Genomic DNA, 19,422 nt, shown 5'->3' with positions numbered 1-19,422 from the left:
CTGATGATGTACCTGTACGTCTTAGAACGGAACCGGAAGAAAAACTTAAATAAAATAACTTTGTCGGTACCGAGGCTCCCACAAAGCCATGCGGGAGGATGTGTGGCACAATTTGGCGCCAGCTATCACAGAATGTGGTCTTGTCGCTTCCATTCTCTGTGGTGAGTTCAATGACTTTAAAAACAGTGGTGCTACTACGCCTTTCCAAATAAAATTAACGCTGACCGCTTGCGCGTTCCGAGATTCAGCGGTGTACGGGACATCCACCCTGCAACTTGCAGCCGTCTCGGAACGGGAAAGGGTTAATACACAGAGTCCTGCATCACCACCATCACCGCCACCACCGCCACCACCACCAGTAGCAACACGATCTCGCTTGGAGATGGAACAACTTGAATAATGTGCGCAAGGCGAAGGCACTGACCTTGAGCGACTGGCGCATGTAGCAGTAGAGAATGCCACGGAGACACTTGACGGCACTGTGCTCCAGCTCGTGAATCCTCCCCTTGTCATCATCGCTGCGTCTGAAAGGAGAGGCACGGACCACGTTCCATTGTCAGCACTCGTCTCATCGTTGCCGTCGTGTCATCACCCTGTCATCGTCGTCGTGTTATCTTCGTCGTGTCAATCGTCATCGTGTTATCGTTGTGTCATTATCATGTCATCTCTGTTGTGTCATCGTCGTCATGTCATCGCGAATCACACCACTGTGGTGCTCTTGTGAGTCTTGGCCAGAGATGGAAGCGGTTTGTCCTTCCTGCTAGAGCCGCGTGTGACCGAATCACCAAGAACGCAATCCACCCGATCCGGTGAGATCTCTGAACGCTAAGCAGGGGTTGAGCCTGGACAGTCCTTAGACGGATCAGTGAGTAACGTGCACGCCTTGCTGCTATAGGCTGTAGGGCTAAGTGGGGGGCAGCAGATGGCAGCGCAGTAAAATCAATTGTTGTAGTGTACTTCTGTGCTCCCATATCTATGCTTCCCACCTTCATTAAGCTCCACTTACCGGCATGGTAAAGTACGTTGAGATATCCCTGGCGACTCACACGGTGTGTGAGCAACCTCATCCAGCAGTGGATTAGGAATCAGAATCTTTATTTAGACTGGAGGAATCCAACGAGGAATCCTATCAGTATGTTACAACAGCAAACAATACAATGATAATATATTGATTATATGTCTAATTTATCAATGAATGAAGCCTATAATGTTCTACACTGGAACAATATAAATTATATAAATTAAAATAAATTTGAACAAATTAATTCGTAATGGTTACCATCGTATGTAAATCTATTGGTCGTTCTTGAACAGGTGCCATGTCATGGCACCTGTTCAAGAAGCTGGACCAGGTGACACGGTTATCCTGACTTCCTAGATTTTATCCCGACTTCCTGGGATTCCCCGAAAAGATAATTGGTGCAGTTTAAAGTGGAACATCCCGTACAAATTGGGACAAGTGGCTGTGAGGATTGTTCCATACGTACACACACACACGCACACACACGCATGCATGCATGGGCGCACACGCGTTCCTCACAGCCACACCACACAGCAGTAGTCCCTCACTCAATACAATGGCACATTAACATTGAACTATCGATAATACACAGGTAATTGATAAAAGTTGCGAATCACATTTGCAACTGTGACTGTATCTAGCACTAACCTTCTGTGCCATGAACATGGCAACTTACGATTGATTTCAGGCCATGGCTAAGACGAACGGCAAGTGAAATCCGAACTTGGCCTAAACTACACCAATCCGCACTGACCGGCGTGGTGAAGTATGGTCAAATATGCCCCATGGCCCGCACGGCGTGGGTATGCCTTCATCCAAGGGCAGTAAATTATAATTCATCTTCTTGGTTCTTTCGGTAAAGTCACGTAGAAGGGAAGTAATAAAATAATAAAAATAAAACATAATAAAACAATTCTCACGACGTTTCGGCCACAACGCAAGCAGCCGTCCTCAGGTGAAAACCAGGTCCGTCGAGGCGACAGAGTCTGAATGAAACAGCACACGAGCTTGGAGCATATATATAAGCTGGGCGCATTGACAAAGGAATTTGCATATCAAAAAAAATTTAGCATATTTATGGGAAATGCAGGAATGTGATTAGTACTGCATATGCATGTGCATTATGCAGAATTAACAGCATCAAAGGGAGCTGCAGTTACTGCTGCTGCTGCAGTTGCTGCTGCTGCTGCAGTTGCTGCTGCTGCTGCAGTTGTTGCTGCTGCTGCAGTTGCTGCTGCTGCTGCAGTTGCTGCTGCTGCTGCAGTTGCTGCACTTGCTGCTGCTGCAGTTGCTGCCTTATCCATTTTAATATAACACTATGTATTATTCTACCCACCCTAATGTGTATCACACTGCTATATGTTTACTATACAATTACGACACCATACATTACTCTGCACACTGCACTATGCCAGTGAGTGGAACGCGGTCTGAAAGTCACCGTAAACGTGAACACAATCAGTTAAGATCCGAAATGGTTTATTACGTCCTTCCAATGATTGCTAAGCCAGAATCCATCTTCTCGGTTGAAATTGTCTCTGTGTTTGTATATGTGGATCGCCTCATTAACGAATCTCTCATGATAGCCAGATGGCTTGCAGAGAACCTCTGTCTTGGAGAAGTCAATGTCATGTGAGCCCACTGAATTGTAACAGTGATCTGCCACGGCTGAGGTGTTTGTCCTACCGTGTTTCAGGTCTGCCTTATGTTCACGGATGCGGTCCGAGACATGTCGTTTGGTTTCTCCAATGTAACTGCTACCACAGAGGTAACTTAGTTTGTAGACGCCAGGGTACTGTATGTCTGGAACCACATCTTTTACAGACGGGACCAGATCACGGATTTTATGTACTGTGTTGAATCGGACTTGGATCTTGTGTTTAATCAGGATTTTGGAGATCTTTTTTGTGACCCCAGCAATGTAGGGTAAGGTGATCTCCAAAATCCTGATTAAACACTGTTACAATTCAGTGGGCTCACATGACATTGACTTCTCCAAGACAGAGGTTCTCTGCAAGCCATCTGGCTATCATGAGAGATTCGTTCATGAGGCGATCCACATATACAAACACAGAGACAATTTCAACCGAGAAGATGGATTCTGGCTTAGCAATCATTGGAAGGACGTAATAAACCATTTCGGATCTTAACTGATTGTGTTCACGTTTACGGTGACTTTCAGACCGCGTTCCACTCACTGGCATGGTGCAGTGTGCAGAGTAATGTATGGTGTCGTAATTGTATAGTAAACATATAGCAGTGTGATACACATTAGGGTGGGTAGAATAATACATAGTGTTATATTAAAATGGATAAGGCAGCAACTGCAGCAGCAGCAAGTGCAGCAGCAGCAGCAACTGCAGCAGCAGCAGCAACTGCAGCAGCAGCAGAAACTGCAGCAGCAGCAACTGCAGCAGCAGCAGTAACTGCAGCTCCCTTTGATGCTGTTAATCCTGCATAATGCACATGCATATGCAGTACTAATCACATTCCTGCATTTCCCATAAATATGCTAAATTCCTCTTGATATGCAAATTCCTTTGTCAATGCGCCCAGCTTATATATATGCTCCAAGCTCGTGTGCTGTTTCATTCAGACTCTGTCGCCTCGACGGACCTGGTTTTCACCTGAGGACGGCTGCTTGCGTTGTGGCCGAAACGTCGTGAGAATTGTTTTATTATGTTTCATTTTTATTATTTTATTACTTCCCTTCTACGTGACTTTACCGAAAGAACCAAGAAGATGAATCCCTGCAGTCACGAAAGCTTTAAATCGAAATTTAAATTATAATTATCAAGCGTTTATTCATTTACATCCAAGATTGCTCGTCAATTAAATATTCATGCATTTGTATCTGTAAGAGCTTGCAGGCTAAAATAAATTAATGTTTTAACGTCTATGATGAGTTGTTTGGTGTGTGTGCAGTCATTGGTGACAAATGAGACCATAACCTTCATCACATCCTGAAAAACCTGGCCTAATCATGGTGGGTACTTGTAAATCTGCCCAATGCTGAAACATTCGTCACAGTGATTTGACACGCCTCTTGATGCATTTGCTGGAATTTTGTTTGCATACAAAAGCGGCCTTGCAGCATTGCTCCGCCGAAAAGAACTGTCCAGGGACCCCGTGCCACCCAGTCTTCGACTCGGCAAAAAGCACTCACTTTGTGTCAAACGACATATGTAAAAAACATCAGAAGTTTCTGCAGAAGTACATTGTGGTCCCCTTTGTTTCCACGAGCACTCCAAACTACACTTTACAGGTGTGTAATGATGAATTGGTTTAGGGAGGCCTTCATCCAGCAGTGGAAAGATCAGGGCTGCTGCTGCTGATGATGATATATTGCGTGTAATAGGTTTCATGTAGACCCCAAAGCCTCTATACAGTCACCACAATGTCCAACAATAGATGTGATGTTTGAACAAAATCTTGACCCCAAGAATTGAGACAATTCATCGACACTGCAAGAGAGGCAAATTGCTACCCACCCAGTAAAAGGTACAGGTGCAGCCCTGCAATTGTCTGATCACGTCACTGCTGACAGAAGGGCCTCCACTAGGGGGAGCTCTACAGAGCCCTCTCGAGAGGGTATTTTGGTCTACTCTTTCAGCACAGGCCAGACGTCTTGGAGAAGGTGGGAGTACCCACATTTTACCCCGACCACACGCAAACCTGTCGACGATTCACTGTGCTGGGTGGACAAAGGTGGCCAGGGGGGGCTAAGTAACCTGCCCGTTGAATCCAACTGCTGTGCCGGGAGATGGAACCGGCGACGTTTGGGTTGCAAGCCCATCATTTAAAACCACTCTCGGCCCATTCCCGTGCTGTTATAAGATCACCAACATTCTAAACAGCCTCACGAGCAATATACTGTACTGTCGTCCAATTTGGATGTATATATTGTATAAATGCAACTGCATCTCAATATGATCTACAAAACACTGAGACATGAGCGTCAGAGGGAAAAAAGCTAGCGTGGTGGTGGCTACGCTGCACGTGGTGGTGGTGGCTACGCTGCACGTGGTGGTGGTGGCTACGCTGCACGTGGTGGTGGTGGCTACGCTGCGCGTGGTGGTGGTGGCTACGCTGCACGTGGCTGCCTGTGAACCAGCGCTGTGGAGGCAGCAGCGAGGGTTGGTGGATCACCGCTGCACTAATGTCGCGAAACTCCCTTCCCATGGGCATCGAGGCTCACCCAGGAAAAGATGGTACAACAAAGCGTGGACTAATCTCCATTTGTCCCTTCTGTAAGGGTGAGAGAGCGTTGCCCCCGTTGCATGCATTGGTCTTCTCCGGGTGCTAAAGGTCAACTTATTGTGGAAATGGCCCTTCATTACAGCAGTGCAGATGCACAGCTCGCAAACTCGACAAGCAGACCGCCGTGCGCCTCACCTGTAAGCCAGATGCACAGCCCGCACACTTGACAAGCACGCCGCAGTGCATCTCACCTGTAGGCCAGGTGCACGGCCCGCACATTCGACAAGCACGCCGCCGTGCGCCTCACCTGTAGGCCAGGTGCACAGCCCGCACACTCGACAAGCACGCCGCCGTGCGCCTCACCTGTAGGCCAGGTTCACAGCCCGCACACTCGACAAGCACGCCGCCGTGCGCCTCACCTGTAGGCCAGGTGCACAGCCCGCACACTCGACAAGCACGCCGCCGTGCGCCTCACCTGTAGGCCAGGTGCACAGCCCGCACACTCGACAAGCACGCCGCCGTGCGCCTCACCTGTAGGCCAGGTGCACAGCCCGCACACTCGACAAGCACGCCGCTGTGCGTCTCACCTGTAGGCCAGGCTCAGGGCCCAGACGGCAGCGGCGCAGTAGAGGCTGTCGCGGACCTTGGCGGCGTTGCTCACGCTTTGAGATTTGGCAGGAAAGAGGCCCGTGGTTGGGCTCTGGTGATCCAGGAGGGTGAATCTCACTGTGGAGAAAAATAACATGGATGAGCTGATGAATTAACCCAAAAACAAGTCATGCTGATGAAAACCCAGAAAGTCAAAAACGATCCAGAATATTCTTGCTTAAACAAATTGTCATCAGCATCATTATCCCCTTAAAGCCTGGGTACATGGCTTGTTAGCAATCACTCTCCAATTCTCGTTGCAATATATATGCTGCTGACTACCTGCCCACAAATAAATTCTGCCTGAAAACATTGGACTGCAAAGCCAAGAAGTCATTGGACCAGGACCCATCCCCAAACAAGGACTAGAGGAGTATATTGCAGGTGTTATTGTACGTGTTATATGCAAATGGGGGTAATCGATGATCGATGCCCGGGTGCGGTCAAGGGATGGCTCCCTGTTGCTCAACCATGTCATGTATACCGATGATCTGGTAATCGCTGCTCACTCAGAGCAGGAGTTGGAGGCGCTGCTGCTAAACTTGGAGCTTGCCACTAAGAGATGGGGCCTTACCATCAGCACTACCAAAACTAAGCACTTGCCAGGGTATTTTGTACCATCGGACACTCCACCCCCACAACTCCCAATTGGTGATGGGGCAGTTGTGGAGAGAGTGGACAGTTTCCCATAGCTGTGCAGTGTGCTTATGACCGGCTCCAGTTTGACAGTAGAGGTCTCAGTCCGAATTAGTCGAGCGGCATTATATTTTCTTCGTTTGCGTAATGCTGTGTGGAAGCTACCTGGCCTATCGCTCCGCACGAAGCTTCAGGTCGTCTCGGCCACAGTCATTCCCTCCCTTCTCTATGCTTGAAAAACGTGGACTCCCCTAATGGAACATCTTCGCCGGTGAGAAACATTTAGGCTGGCCTGCCTACGATCCATCCTGGGTTTAACCAGGCTGGATTGTGTGAGGAGCTCACAAATCCTTGAAAGATCTGGGCAAAGTCCCATCGGTGAGCTCCTCCGGCAGGCAAGGCTGCGTTGGCTGGGTCATGTAGCCCGCAAGCCCAGCCACCGCATGCCTAATCAGCTTTTGTTCGGCCGGATCGAGGGGGCTAAACGGGCGCAGCACGGGCTAGAGAAGCGATGGAGTGATGTGGTACAGGAGGATATGGACTTGCCGATTACTGGTAGCAGCGGTGTCAAGATCGGCCTCTGTGGAGAAGGCTCGTGAAGGACGCTACTGGGCAGTTGGAGACAGTCACCCTCCAACAACAACGGAGGGGGGAAGAGCGACGCTCATAACAACGAGCGGAGCGCCGGGTGGCTAAAGCACAGCAAGTTGGCACAGTTGGTGGCACAGGTGGTGAATCAGCCAGTCATCTCAGTCAGTCGACCCGTGGTACCTGGGTCTGCCCCGTGACCTCCTGCCAGGGGGCGTTCGACACTTCACGTGGCCTCAAGGTGCACATAGCCTGGCACAAGCGTCGTGGTGACATCACCGCCACTTAGTGGCAAATGGCGGTTGTTGTTGCTATATGCAATGATTACAAACTTTATTCTTTAGGCATATTGGGACGTTCACTTCCATTACTAAGTTCGGTTTTACAAAATAATTCCAACCCACTCTCATCCACATTTTTAGTTATTCATTTCATTCTTAGTGCCACCTTCAATAATTGTCCTCATTATGCGACACTCAACTTGGTTAAACAACCCCCAAGACCAAAATATCATTGGTAAATCTGCATCCGATGTTGTTGTGATGAGGGGATGTAAACAGGGCCAGATTAAGATTATGAGGCACCTAAGGCTAACTGGAGGGAAAGGCCTAAGTATGTACTGTATTACATATTTCAAAACAAATTATGGAGTCATCAAACCCGTTTATTTACCAATGTAAAATGAACGAATGGATTCAACCCAAGGCAAAGTCATCAAACAGAAATTACTTACTAGACTAATTTCTTCAAACCAATAACAATTGTTGTTCCTCAATTTATTTGTGGCAAAGTACACGAATGACATCATCATAATTCAAAGACAAAAACAATTCCTATGGGCGCGCTACTGTTGCTCAGCTGTTACTCTGACGTGGCACGGAGGGCCAAAAGGAAAGCCTACAAAATATTTGCCTCATTCGCTTGGGGGTAAATCGGGCCCTGAGTGTGAGCACACACTCCCATTGGAGTTTTTTTCAGTTGTGCCCCTCGTCCGGATAATCTCCAATCATTTGGCGAACTTTCCGTGCAAGACTTTTGATTTGCTCGTATTGATCTTGAGCCCCACTCTGCAGCCTCCTTTATTAACTTCTCCCATCACTTCCTACCATTCATTTCCATTGCCATGTGTTACAACGACTACGTCTTGGGCAAATCCGATGTGGTTCGCATTTCCTCAATTTGTATTTATGCCTTCATATCCACAATTCAAGCGTTCGAGAAACGTCTTCTAATTCTACTAATAACATTTGCAGTGACATAAATGATGTCACTACTATGTTGCGACAGTACCAAGCGATGACGGGTACTGTATGTGGGGTGCCTCTCTATGGCACCAGCCTGAGCATGGCACGGCATGACTCACTAGCGGGCAGGGTCCGGGTGTCACTGAGGTCGCGTCAGGGCGTGATACCCTGGGTGAACCCGAGAAGGCACGTGACTGGACGAGGGGGGCCAGGGGACCCCCAGATGGGGGTGCGAGGGTCACGTGATGAGAGACCTGGGCCTTCCTGAAGGATCTGGAAGGGGGCGTGGGTAAGGGCGAAGCCGGCCACGCCGCAGCAGTTATAAGCCACGACCCGCGAGGGATCTGGGCTGTTCGACTTCTGGGAATGAAGCCGCAGTCCACGGTCCTCGGTCTCCAGTCTCCGGTCTCCGCTCGTGGACCAGGCAGCGTGTTGAGCTGTCCTGGTCCGGTAATATAGTATCCCCCGTGTGTTAGCTAAGTTAGGAGCGGTGGTCACCACCCTATGTAGCTATCCTGTTGATGTTAAGAGTTGTATTAGTTAATTACCGAAAGAACCAAGAATATTAATAAACCGTGTTGCCTCCAGTTCCAGTGTGCGCCTCAATTGAACCCATTACACATTGAAGCACAAATTACTTACAAGAAATTAGACAAAAGTATATTGTGCCGTATGAAACGGTCAGAGCAAGAAGACTTAGGCTCTTCGGACACATTGCCCGGCCAGACGCATCAACAGATCATGCCAGAGCCCTGCGCACGATCGTCGATGGCCCACCGCGGGACTGGAGGTGCCCCCGGGGCAGACCACGGCTGACGTGGACACACACGATTGAGGCCGATCTTCAACACCATGGCCTTGGCTGGCATTCAGCGTGGCAGCGAGCGCAGGATAGGATTGCCTGGTGGCGGCTCATAGGGACCGCTATGACCTGAGGGGCATGAGCGTGATGATGATGCCATTTTACAAGAGCTAAAGGTGCTGCCCTGCAATTCCTTGCTCATGCAGGCAGTGCAATTGCAATGGGGGCCACAGACCAGATGGGCCCAGGCCCCAGGCCCTACGCTAATGTAATCACGTCTTGACACACTTCTCTTGAGATGGCACTTTATTGAAAACACGTTCACTTGACATCGGCGGAGACTCCACTGCAACAGCCCCGAGTCTCCCGCGCATCTCCCTGATTTTGCCAACCGAGGCCACGCCCCCCTTCTCGATCATTCTCGCTGACTCTGGACGCTCGCTCCACCGGCAGACTCAACCATCCTCTTCCGTCACCTAATCACGCTCCCTTCTCAATTATTCCCGTAGCCACCAGTCCCTTCGCACTCACAACTGATACCCCTGTCATTACCTCCCGTAGCCACCAGTCCCTTCACACTCACAACTGATAGCCCTGTCATTACCTCCCGTGGCCACTAGTGGATTCGCACTGTAGGCTGACTCCCCTGTCATTACCTCCCGTAGCCACTAGTGCTCACAGCACATGCAGGCTCTACTGTCATTACATTAAGAATAAGGGGGGACATTATGCAGTAGGCCCATTAGATTCCTCGCACAAGTGGTTAATTTCAGCCACAATAGTCCACAACACTGTTCCGGGAATTATCTTGGCAAGGCACATCCACCTCACCTCGTTGTATCCTCTGTGGTGGTGCGTGCGTTGGTGTGTACGGTGGTGTGTGTGGTGGTTCGTGTGGTGGTGCGTGACTGCGGTGGTGTGTGTGCATGTGGGTGCGGTGGTGGGACAGTACCGTGCTGGCCTTCATAGGTGCTCGCTAACAGCACTTGCCCCAAGTCTGTTTAGGCTATCGGGGGTCTTTGTCTTTGTGGTAGTATGCAAAATATGTGTAATGATGCTTCAAATTGCCAGATGCCCTTAAGGACAGTACATAAACAGAGGCTACTTAAATACAGGATATGTATTGCTATGGATAGGTATACCTTCTACTCTAGTAGCAGTGCCTTAATTCTGATGACCACCAGTGCAAGCCATCCGAGCAGCGTTCCAGAAAATGATCAAGAGAAATGAAGCCCCGGCGATCATGCAGATGTATGTGTGTGCGTTTAACTTCTTTCGCACCGTATGCAGCCAACCATGCTAATCGGAGGTGCGGATGTGCAAAGGCAAACATTGCAGTGTTCTCATGGTGCAGCGGGAGGAAAGAAGCCTCCGCTGGTGACGGAAGGAACGATGAGAAGAATGATCAGAGCGGGCAGCCTTGTCAGGCACACATGCTTGAGTTATGGCCGCATTTTAAGCGCATGAGACAACCATCGATTTGTCTATTTCCCCCCCCCCCTTCATTTCTCCCTCTCTCTCTGAACCCCCAGCAACTCGGTCATTCAGAGATCACGGAGGAGGATGCGGAGGGGTGAGTAGTTTACCCAGATTTCTGCCGGGGGCTCGTTGTCAAGGCTCCCTGCGCGAGTCTCCCGCTGGACACAGTACCAGTGATTCTAAACTAAAACAAAACTTTTTATTTGACCAGGTAAGGCCCACTGAGCTATGTAGCTCTTTTCAGAAACGACCTGGCCACAAATTATAGCTCAATGCATTAACTTATCACGTGGAAATTTAGGGAAGCCAAATACTTTAAACGTCCGTTTCTAAATGTGGAGGGAAAAACTGGAGGACCCGGAGAAAAATCTACCCGACCACAGGGAGAACATGCAAACTCCAAATATACAGCAGGTGTAAGGTTCGGGATCGAACCCACGACCTCCTGTATACTTGGCGAGGTAGCTAACATTTCGCTGCCGTGGTGCCTTAAAAAAAGTACGATGCAGACACTGTGTGTGGATGCCGTGCTATAAAAGTAAAGGTGCATCCTTGCAGTTACCCGCTTGGCTTGACTCTGTATGATGAAAAGTAAGTGCTGTAGCTGATCGGCTGACTCCCAGATGGGATTTTTTTGTACTGTGTAGCTATAGCTGATCTTTATAATTTGGTTAAGCCAGTGCATATTATCTTCTATGACATATTGACTGCAAACATTTTGTGAAATGTACACTGACAAATAAAATGGAACAAAAGTTAAAATATGCACAGAGATGCGTGGAGAGATGCATGCTGGGAATAACAGTGAGAGATGGAAAGGGGAACGCACGGATCAGAGAGCACAGGGAAGATAGCGAAATTGTATCGACCAGAATGGAAAGTAAGGCTTGGGCAGGACACATCATTATAGGGAATGATAGTCAGGACATATGACGGAGTAGTAGCCAAAGGATGGAATGCATCTGGGATGCCGTCCTTCGTGGAAATGGAGTAATGAAATCAGCTTGTGTACGGAAGCCAGATAGATTATGGCATCGCAATACCATGAGCGGTGGCGATGATGTGGACAGGCCTTAGATCATGGTCAATGGGGATGATGATGATAGCACATTTAACAAGCAAGTGCAGAAGGACAAACATTACCCGGGTTCTATCACATTTTGGAATGGCATACAAGTGAGGCGCATCTGAAGGGATCAATGAGAAATGAGAATCAATACAGAACATATATACTGCAATAGAGAAGGACCCAAGTGTGGATTCATGAAAACGGAACAAGTAATCAGGTAGAGGGCCCTTTGTCAATCCGTAGCCAGATGAAGGCCTCCCTCCCATGCCGCGTCACCCATGGGAGTTGTTTGACCATACTTCACTACAATAGTGAGTGCGGGCTGGTGAAGGGAGGAGAAGGACCGGTACAGACATCATTCACCAATGATGTTAACCGGGTGCCACCGCTCTCCATACCGTGTGTCATTTGTGCAACAATATAATTATAATTGGCGCAGAAGTATGGAGCAATTAAACAATTATGAAATGCTACTAAGATAATCCAGAATGTGCATATTAATCCATTCTCAATGTGCCAAGAATGTGCGTGGGGGGCGGGGGTGGGTGATGGGGTGGTAGTGGCAGGACTACTCGCCACTCACGTTAACTGTGGCCGCGAATGAAACTTAGGCCCTGGGCCTAAACCCGGCGACCTGGGTTAGATTCCCGCTCACAGTCAACACGAGTGATGACTATCTGAACCGGTCCTGGGCCTCGCCCCCCCCCCCCCCTCCCAAGTTCGACTCAGACTCAAATGAGTACCTGGTGTCTGGTGTAGTGTGTAATAAATACCGCCACTCGGGAGATAGAGGCAGCCGGGCGAGGTGCTGGCCACCCATCCCCTCGTTTGCCGTGCCAGCCTTCATAGGTGCTCGCTCATGGCACTTGCCATAACAGTATGTTAAGGCTATACGGGGGATATTTGTCTCTTTTTTGTTTGGTAGGGTGTGTGTGTGTGTGTTTCACCGTTGTGTGCGTGCGTGTGCCGTACCTTCCCAGTAGTATTTGTCCAGGGACTCCCACAGACTCTTCTCATGTTTCTCCTCCCGGTCCGTGGCTCTGACGGCGTCGTACACCGACTCTGGGACAAACACATGCGGAGGAGCACGCGTCAACATCCCACGTGCGTGCGTGCGTGGCCGGGATGCTCAACCCATTAATTCAGTTCAATGTAATTTATCTAACCCTGCGAGTGCCCTTTGTTGTTGTTGTCAGCCTGTAGCGTCTGGGTCTGTGGATCTCAATGTGATTTTATCGGCTTCTATGTCAGTCTATGGGTCTCTACGGGTCTCTATGTGAGTCTACGGGTCTCCCTGGGTGTCTATGGGTCTCTGTGAGTCTATGGGTCTGTGTAAGAATCTATTGTTGTCAGTATGGCAACTTCCGAATGCTGGACAATGGCCTCCCCCCATTATCACTCCATTCCTTCCTTTCCTCAACTCAACCTTATGGTGGGATACTGGAGTCCCGAATAAACGGAAGTCAGAATCGTAATTAACTTATTTATTTTTGGCGACTCCGTCCCACCGCGCACATAAACGCCGCGACCCACCTGGCGCGGATCATTCTGTTGTCATGTCGTCCAAGCGCAACGAGGACGAATGCCATAGTCATAAACATAACTTTGATAACACTGGTCAACCAAAAAAAAATTCTGGCCTGGACTTTTGCAGCTGTTTTAAACTAATTTCAGATTTGCTCTATCACATCTCATTTTTATGCTATCGGCATACCCCATTTTCATTGATTTTACCCGAAATTAACTCTGTTACTTATGATTGCAAGTTGTTGCGAGTCAGTGACTGCTTTAGTGTTAAAATATGGTGCTGTATTTTTAGGATAGTGTGTTTATAATATCATTTTATGTAGATATCCACATTTATTTAATATTTTTCTTCTGCAGTTTTTATTGAAAATGCAATATTTGATATCTCAAATACCTGATGTGATAGACAAAAACTGATACCAGATTTGGAATCAGCACCCCAAAATTACATTACAACCGTTGGAATACCTTATGCCAGAAAAAGTGTGTTGACCAGTGTTATCACATCGTGTAGAGCTCGTCGAGAGGATTAGATTGCCATATCGTTGGCCTTCAACAGACGTAAAATTACGTCGCAACGCATTTTATACGAGAGCCTGGGGCTTCTGGGACCCCGGGGTCCCGCCATGAGGTTCAACAGCTCCTGGCCCAGTCAGGGCCTCCAAACTCTGCGGTCCCGTTTCACTGCTACCATGTCTTCTGCTGTCTTCCTCTGCCTCCCGTCCCTTCCCTCCATCTCCACTCGGTAGTTAGCTTCGTCTCTGATCTCTCACCAGTTGTTATCATCAGTGTGTTCACACAGCGCACCCGGAATTCATGTCAGACCGAGTGCATTCCGAGAGTGGCAGTCGATCACTACTGTACCATGTTTAAGGCAGTTTGTGAAAATTGTAACTGTCATTTTCTATAGACGTTCACATATCTGACCTTGTAAGAAATCCACCTACATCTCTGCTCCCAGCCTGTGGTTATGCGACGTTGAAACTGCAACAATATATTCGTAGGTACAACAAGACAAAGATCCCCCGTATAACCTTAACAGACTGTTGGAGCAAGTGCTGAAGGCCGGCATGGAATACAAGGGGGTGGGTGGCCAGCACCACGCTCGACCGCCTTTTTTCGTCCCTAAGTTCCGATGCTTACACACCACACCAGGTACTAATTTGAGGTTGAGTCGACCTAGGGGAGGCCCAAGACTGGTTCAGATAATCATCACTGGTCTTGACCGTGAGCGGGAATCGAAATCGGGTCGGGGGTTCGTACCGCAACGCGCTAACCACTACACTACCGAATAAGCAGCACACACACACGGGCACGTGTATATTGAGCCATGTGCACATTTTACGAGCTCGTGAATGTATTCTGCACCAAACTGCCGCAAGGCAATGATCGGCGTGCAGACGGGTAATGTTGGGGGTCATTTGAGATTTGTAAAAAACAGCAAACAAAAAATATTGCTGAGGTTAAAGGCAAACATAGTTGTCCTGCAGATGTCAGTGACTTCACTGTCACTGCACATTTTGTTGAGCAACCCAGATGTGAAATCACAAGAAATGCAGATTAATTCCTTCTCTGTAATATAGCGAGATGGATATAGAGACATACACACACAGAGTATGGTCCACTAGATATACATATCACATTATTTTGTGAAATCTAACTTTAGACGTGTGAGTTTATAGACACAGTGCAGCATAATGTAATTTTACCAGGTATGGTCCATTGAGCTATATAGCTCTATTTTAGAAGCAACCTCCCCACAAATTATAGCTCAACAAAGTGGCTTATAATGTTGAAATTTATAGCAGCCAAATGCTCTCAACGCATAATTCTAAATGTGGAGGAAAAACTGGAGGAGAAATATCCACATGACCACGGAGAAAACATGTGAACTCCATATATACAGGCGTCAGGGTATGAATTAAATCTACGACCTCATATATACCAGGAGAGGGAGGTTACATCTCGCCACCATGGCGTCCCTAATAATAGGGACAGAGTGGTGGCAGAGCGATTAGCGCACTCCACTGTGAACCCATAACAATCTGAGTTTGATTTCCAGCAAACAGTGCCGATTGATACCTGAACCGCTCCCATATGCCGATTCCCCTTCACCCAACCCGTGCCGAGAAAACGTAGTGAACTATGGTCAAAGAGCTCCCATGAACAACACAGCATGGGGAGGCCTTGAAGCAGTAGTGGACTGAGAAAAGAGCTGTCATTATTATTTAATTATTTTCAGAACCATAAACTCACTATGCTGTGAAGCCAGGCACCTGAGTTTGATTCCCAGTCTTGGCTTAAATTCATCATTCACTGTCTCTCTGGCCTCTCTATTCAATTGGAGTCCTGTGGTGGCGAGATGTTAACTCACTTACCTCGTATACAGGAGGTCGTGGGTTCTATCCCAACCCTAATGCGTGTATTTTAGGCGTTTGCACGTCTCTCCCAGTGGTCACGTACATTTTTCTCTGGGTCCTCCGGTTTTTACCTCCACATTTGAGAACATGCGGTTAGAGTATTTGGCTGCTATGAATTTCTCCATGATAAGCCACTTCATTGGGCTATCATTTGTGGCCAGGTCACTTTGGAAATGATGCTATATAGACTTACCTGGTAAAATAAAAATAGTGTGGTTTAATAGTTTAAATTGGTGGCAGCTGAGGTAACACTTGTACCTTAAAACAAGAAGCATCTGGGTTCAATTCTCGACTTGAGCACCATTCTATATGTCGTTAGAATGTTCTTCCCCTGTTTTGAATTGGATTCCTCTGAGATCTCCAGTTTTATCGAAAAGCTAAGAAAACCCAAACAACGTAACTGGTATTGGCCAAAACATCCCAAAAGAAAAATGATCTGAAAATTACTTAAATTGAGTTTACACAGCAGCAGCAGCAGCAGCAGCAACATCACCCGCAACTGTGAAAAACCTGGCAGGATCCTCCTGAAAAGGAGTCCTGAGACTCAGTGGGCATTGTTATGCCTGTTCTGGCCAAATAGGCGTAATAATGAAATAAATACAATCCGTGATACCTGTAAGATATGTTAGTGTACGATACTTATTTAGCCCAGATCTCATTTGAAAATTAGACCGTGCGTTCGGTTTACGTCTCAATTGCTCGACTAAATCCGTTGATGAAAAACTTTTGTTGAATAATGTATTTACCAAATCATTGAAAACTATCGCGTTGAGGTCAGAAACGGCCGCGTTAAATCAACGCCCATGATGCGATCTCGTGTTTTAAAGAGCTGGGCATTCAGGGAGGTGCAAGATAACGCACCTACATATACACGCTGGTTCACAGTTCTGCATTAAGTACGCGGCATTCACATGTGGGTGGACTACTCATCAAGCAATACAAGAAAATACAAAGATCCCCCCCTATAGCCTTAACAGACTATTAGGGCAAGTGCTGTTCGCAAGTATCACCTATAAAGGCCAGGACAGCACACCATAAGGGAGCGGGTGGCCAGCACCACGCCCGACCGCCTTTGTCTCCCTAAGTGCCGATGTTTTACATATCGCACCAGCTACTCATTTGATGCTGAGTCGACCTAGGGAGGCCCAGGACCGGCTCAAATAATTGTCACTGGTGTGTTGGCCGTGAGCGGCAATCGAACTCGGGTCGCCGGGTTCACAGCGTGGCACGCTAACCGCTACACTACCGCTTCCCCTAGCAAGCAAGACACAAACACTCCCCGAGCCACACCACCCTGGCAGAAATTCATTGAGCATTCTCCAGAGCTCCTTCGGTGGTTTACAGTGGTCATCTCTAGAGGGCATACAGCCTTGTGAAATGGGGGGGAGGCAGATCGATACACGAAAGCAGGTCCTTCTATAAGACGAGGATTTAGGGCTTCCGCGCTGATATATTATCGGAAGAGAAAAATAATGCTCTACGCTTAATTGAAAGCGAATTCAATTCAATCACTCGTAATAAAAAATAATGGCTTAAAAAAGTTTGTAGCTCCAAGTGTAGTGATCTCTGGCCACCAATGACTACACCTAAAAATATAATCATTCAAATTGATTTTGCACTTAATTTGGATGTATTACAGGGCTAAGAATGAAAAATATCGGGTTGACTGTCATGCAATGAAGATTTCTCTCCATGCCACGTAGGATTTCGCGCATTTCCTCTCCAGCTCTCCCATGTGCTTTCCGGTCGTACCCCCAATGTCCGGCGTTTTGTCTCCACGTGCGTGGGAGCTTCTTTAGGAACTACGTTGACTAGTGAAGAAAATTCCACATTCCCATGGCAGGCGTCAAGGATAAAGTAATGCATTCATTGTAATACATTTCTATTCAGCTTGAACATTTACAGCCTTTTTGCCAATCCATTTCTGCCAGAGCAAATCGCACACTGTGTTCCATCACGGGGTTGACCATACTTCAGTGTGGGCTCGTTCCAGTGACGAGTATAGTGCAGTGGGTGTAATACAGCGGGGAAATGTTAACTACCTCGCATGGTATAAAGGAGGTCGATCCAGACCCTGACCATGCCTGTATATTTGGAGTTTGCATGTCTCTCTCCCCATGGTCGTGTGGGTCTTTCCCTCCACGTTTAAAAATATGCTTTGAGAGTATTTGTCTGCTATAAATTTCCAAATGATAACACTTATCAACAAAAAAAGAAAACAATTTCTGGCCTGGACTTTTGCAGCTGTTATAGACTAATTTCAGTGTGCTGATTCCAAATCTGATCTTAGATTTGCTCTATCACATCTAATTTTTATGCTATCGGCATACCCCATTTTCATTGATTTTACCCGAAATTACCTCTGTCACTTATGATTGCAAGTTGTTGCGAGTCAGTGACTGCTTCAGTGTTAAAATATGGTGCTGTATTTTTAGGATAGTGTGTTTATAATATCATTTTATGTAGATATCCACATTTATTTAATATTTTTCTTCTGCAGGGTGTGATCTAACAATGGCTACAACATCCGAAATAAGGAAATGCAGTAATGACCCAGATATCTTCTGCTACATCTGTGGCAGCTTCACTTTGCAGGATCAAAGGCACAACACCAATACCTTTGTCAAGAAGGTTTATCTTGCCTACTTTAAAGTACGACTTGGAGACCAAGACAAAAATTGGGCTCCTCACAAAGTGTGTAAAACCAGTGTTGAAACTTTGCGATCATGGTCTAAAGGAAAGAATGCTAAGCTAAAGTTTGGTGTGCCAATGGTTTGGAGAGAACCTACAAACCATTTGGATAACTGCTACTTCTGCCTTGTCAATGTAAAAGGTTTCAATAAGAAAAACAAACAACACTTACAATACCCAGATATCCCATCTTCCAGACGACCAGTTGAGCACTGTGAGGAAACACCTGTGCCTGTATTTACTGAGCTACCAGAGATTGATGTTGAATCCCTCCGTTGACCTGCTTCTACAGATGATGATAATGATGCTCAGATCAAATATACACCATCTGATGCAGATTGTGATAAAAATGTCTCTGTTTAGTCAGCCTGCATTGAATGATCTTGGAAGAGATTTGTATTTGCCAAAGCAGTCTGCTGAATTGTTGGCTTCCAGGCTGCAAGAGAAAGGACTACTCAGACCTGGCACTAGTGTCTCCTTTTATCCTAACAGAGAAGCAGCACTGCGAAAGTACTTCCATTCAGATGGTCAACTTTGTTATTGTAATGATGTTGAAGGGCTTCTTCTCAATATGGGACTGCCCGCATATGATTCAAGTGAATGGAGACTTTTTATTGACAGTAGTAAAAGGAGTTTGAAATGTGTGTTACTTGACAACAGAAATATATATGGTGCAATCCCAATAGGACACTCTGTAAAAATTAATGAAGAGTATGCCAACATCAATATTGTTCTGGATAGATTGGAATACCATGTTCATGGATGGCTAATTTGTGTTGATTTGAAAATGGTTAATTTTCTGCTGGGTCAGCAAGGAGGTCACACCAGATACCCTTGTTTCCTGTGCTACTGGGACAGTAGGGCTACATTAGAATACTGGGTTAAAAAGAACTGGCCACTAAGACTCAGTTTGACGCCTGGTGACAAGAACATCAAGAATGAGCCTCTGGTTGATAGGAATACAATTGTATTTCCCCCACTGCACATACAACTTGGGTTAATGAAGCAATTCGTCAAAGCTCTTGATCACACTGGAGACTGCTTCAGCTGTATATGTTCAACCTTTTCAAGTCTCAGTGCCGAGAAGAAAAAGGCAG

At 47.1% G+C, this 19,422-nt stretch overlaps 1 protein-coding gene across 1 annotated transcript in view; it reads right to left on the bottom strand.

Moving 5' to 3' along the window:
- The window catches only part of LOC133354795 (phosphorylase b kinase regulatory subunit beta-like), a 121,788-nt gene that overhangs the window by 87,796 nt on the left and 14,570 nt on the right, over nt 1-19,422 (bottom strand). The window contains exons 2-4 of the mRNA XM_061571914.1: nt 12,660-12,749; nt 5,809-5,947; nt 425-524 (exon numbers count right to left, since the gene is read on the bottom strand). Coding sequence (XP_061427898.1) covers nt 425-524; nt 5,809-5,947; nt 12,660-12,749 — 329 coding nt within the window. The remainder of the gene's footprint in view (nt 1-424; nt 525-5,808; nt 5,948-12,659; nt 12,750-19,422) is intronic.

Source organism: Lethenteron reissneri, chromosome 49, assembly GCF_015708825.2.
Source record: "Lethenteron reissneri isolate LAM-NWPU_2019-01 chromosome 49, ASM1570882v1, whole genome shotgun sequence".
Taxonomy (NCBI): domain Eukaryota; kingdom Metazoa; phylum Chordata; class Hyperoartia; order Petromyzontiformes; family Petromyzontidae; genus Lethenteron; species Lethenteron reissneri.
This window is presented reverse-complemented; position numbering and strand designations above follow the sequence as displayed.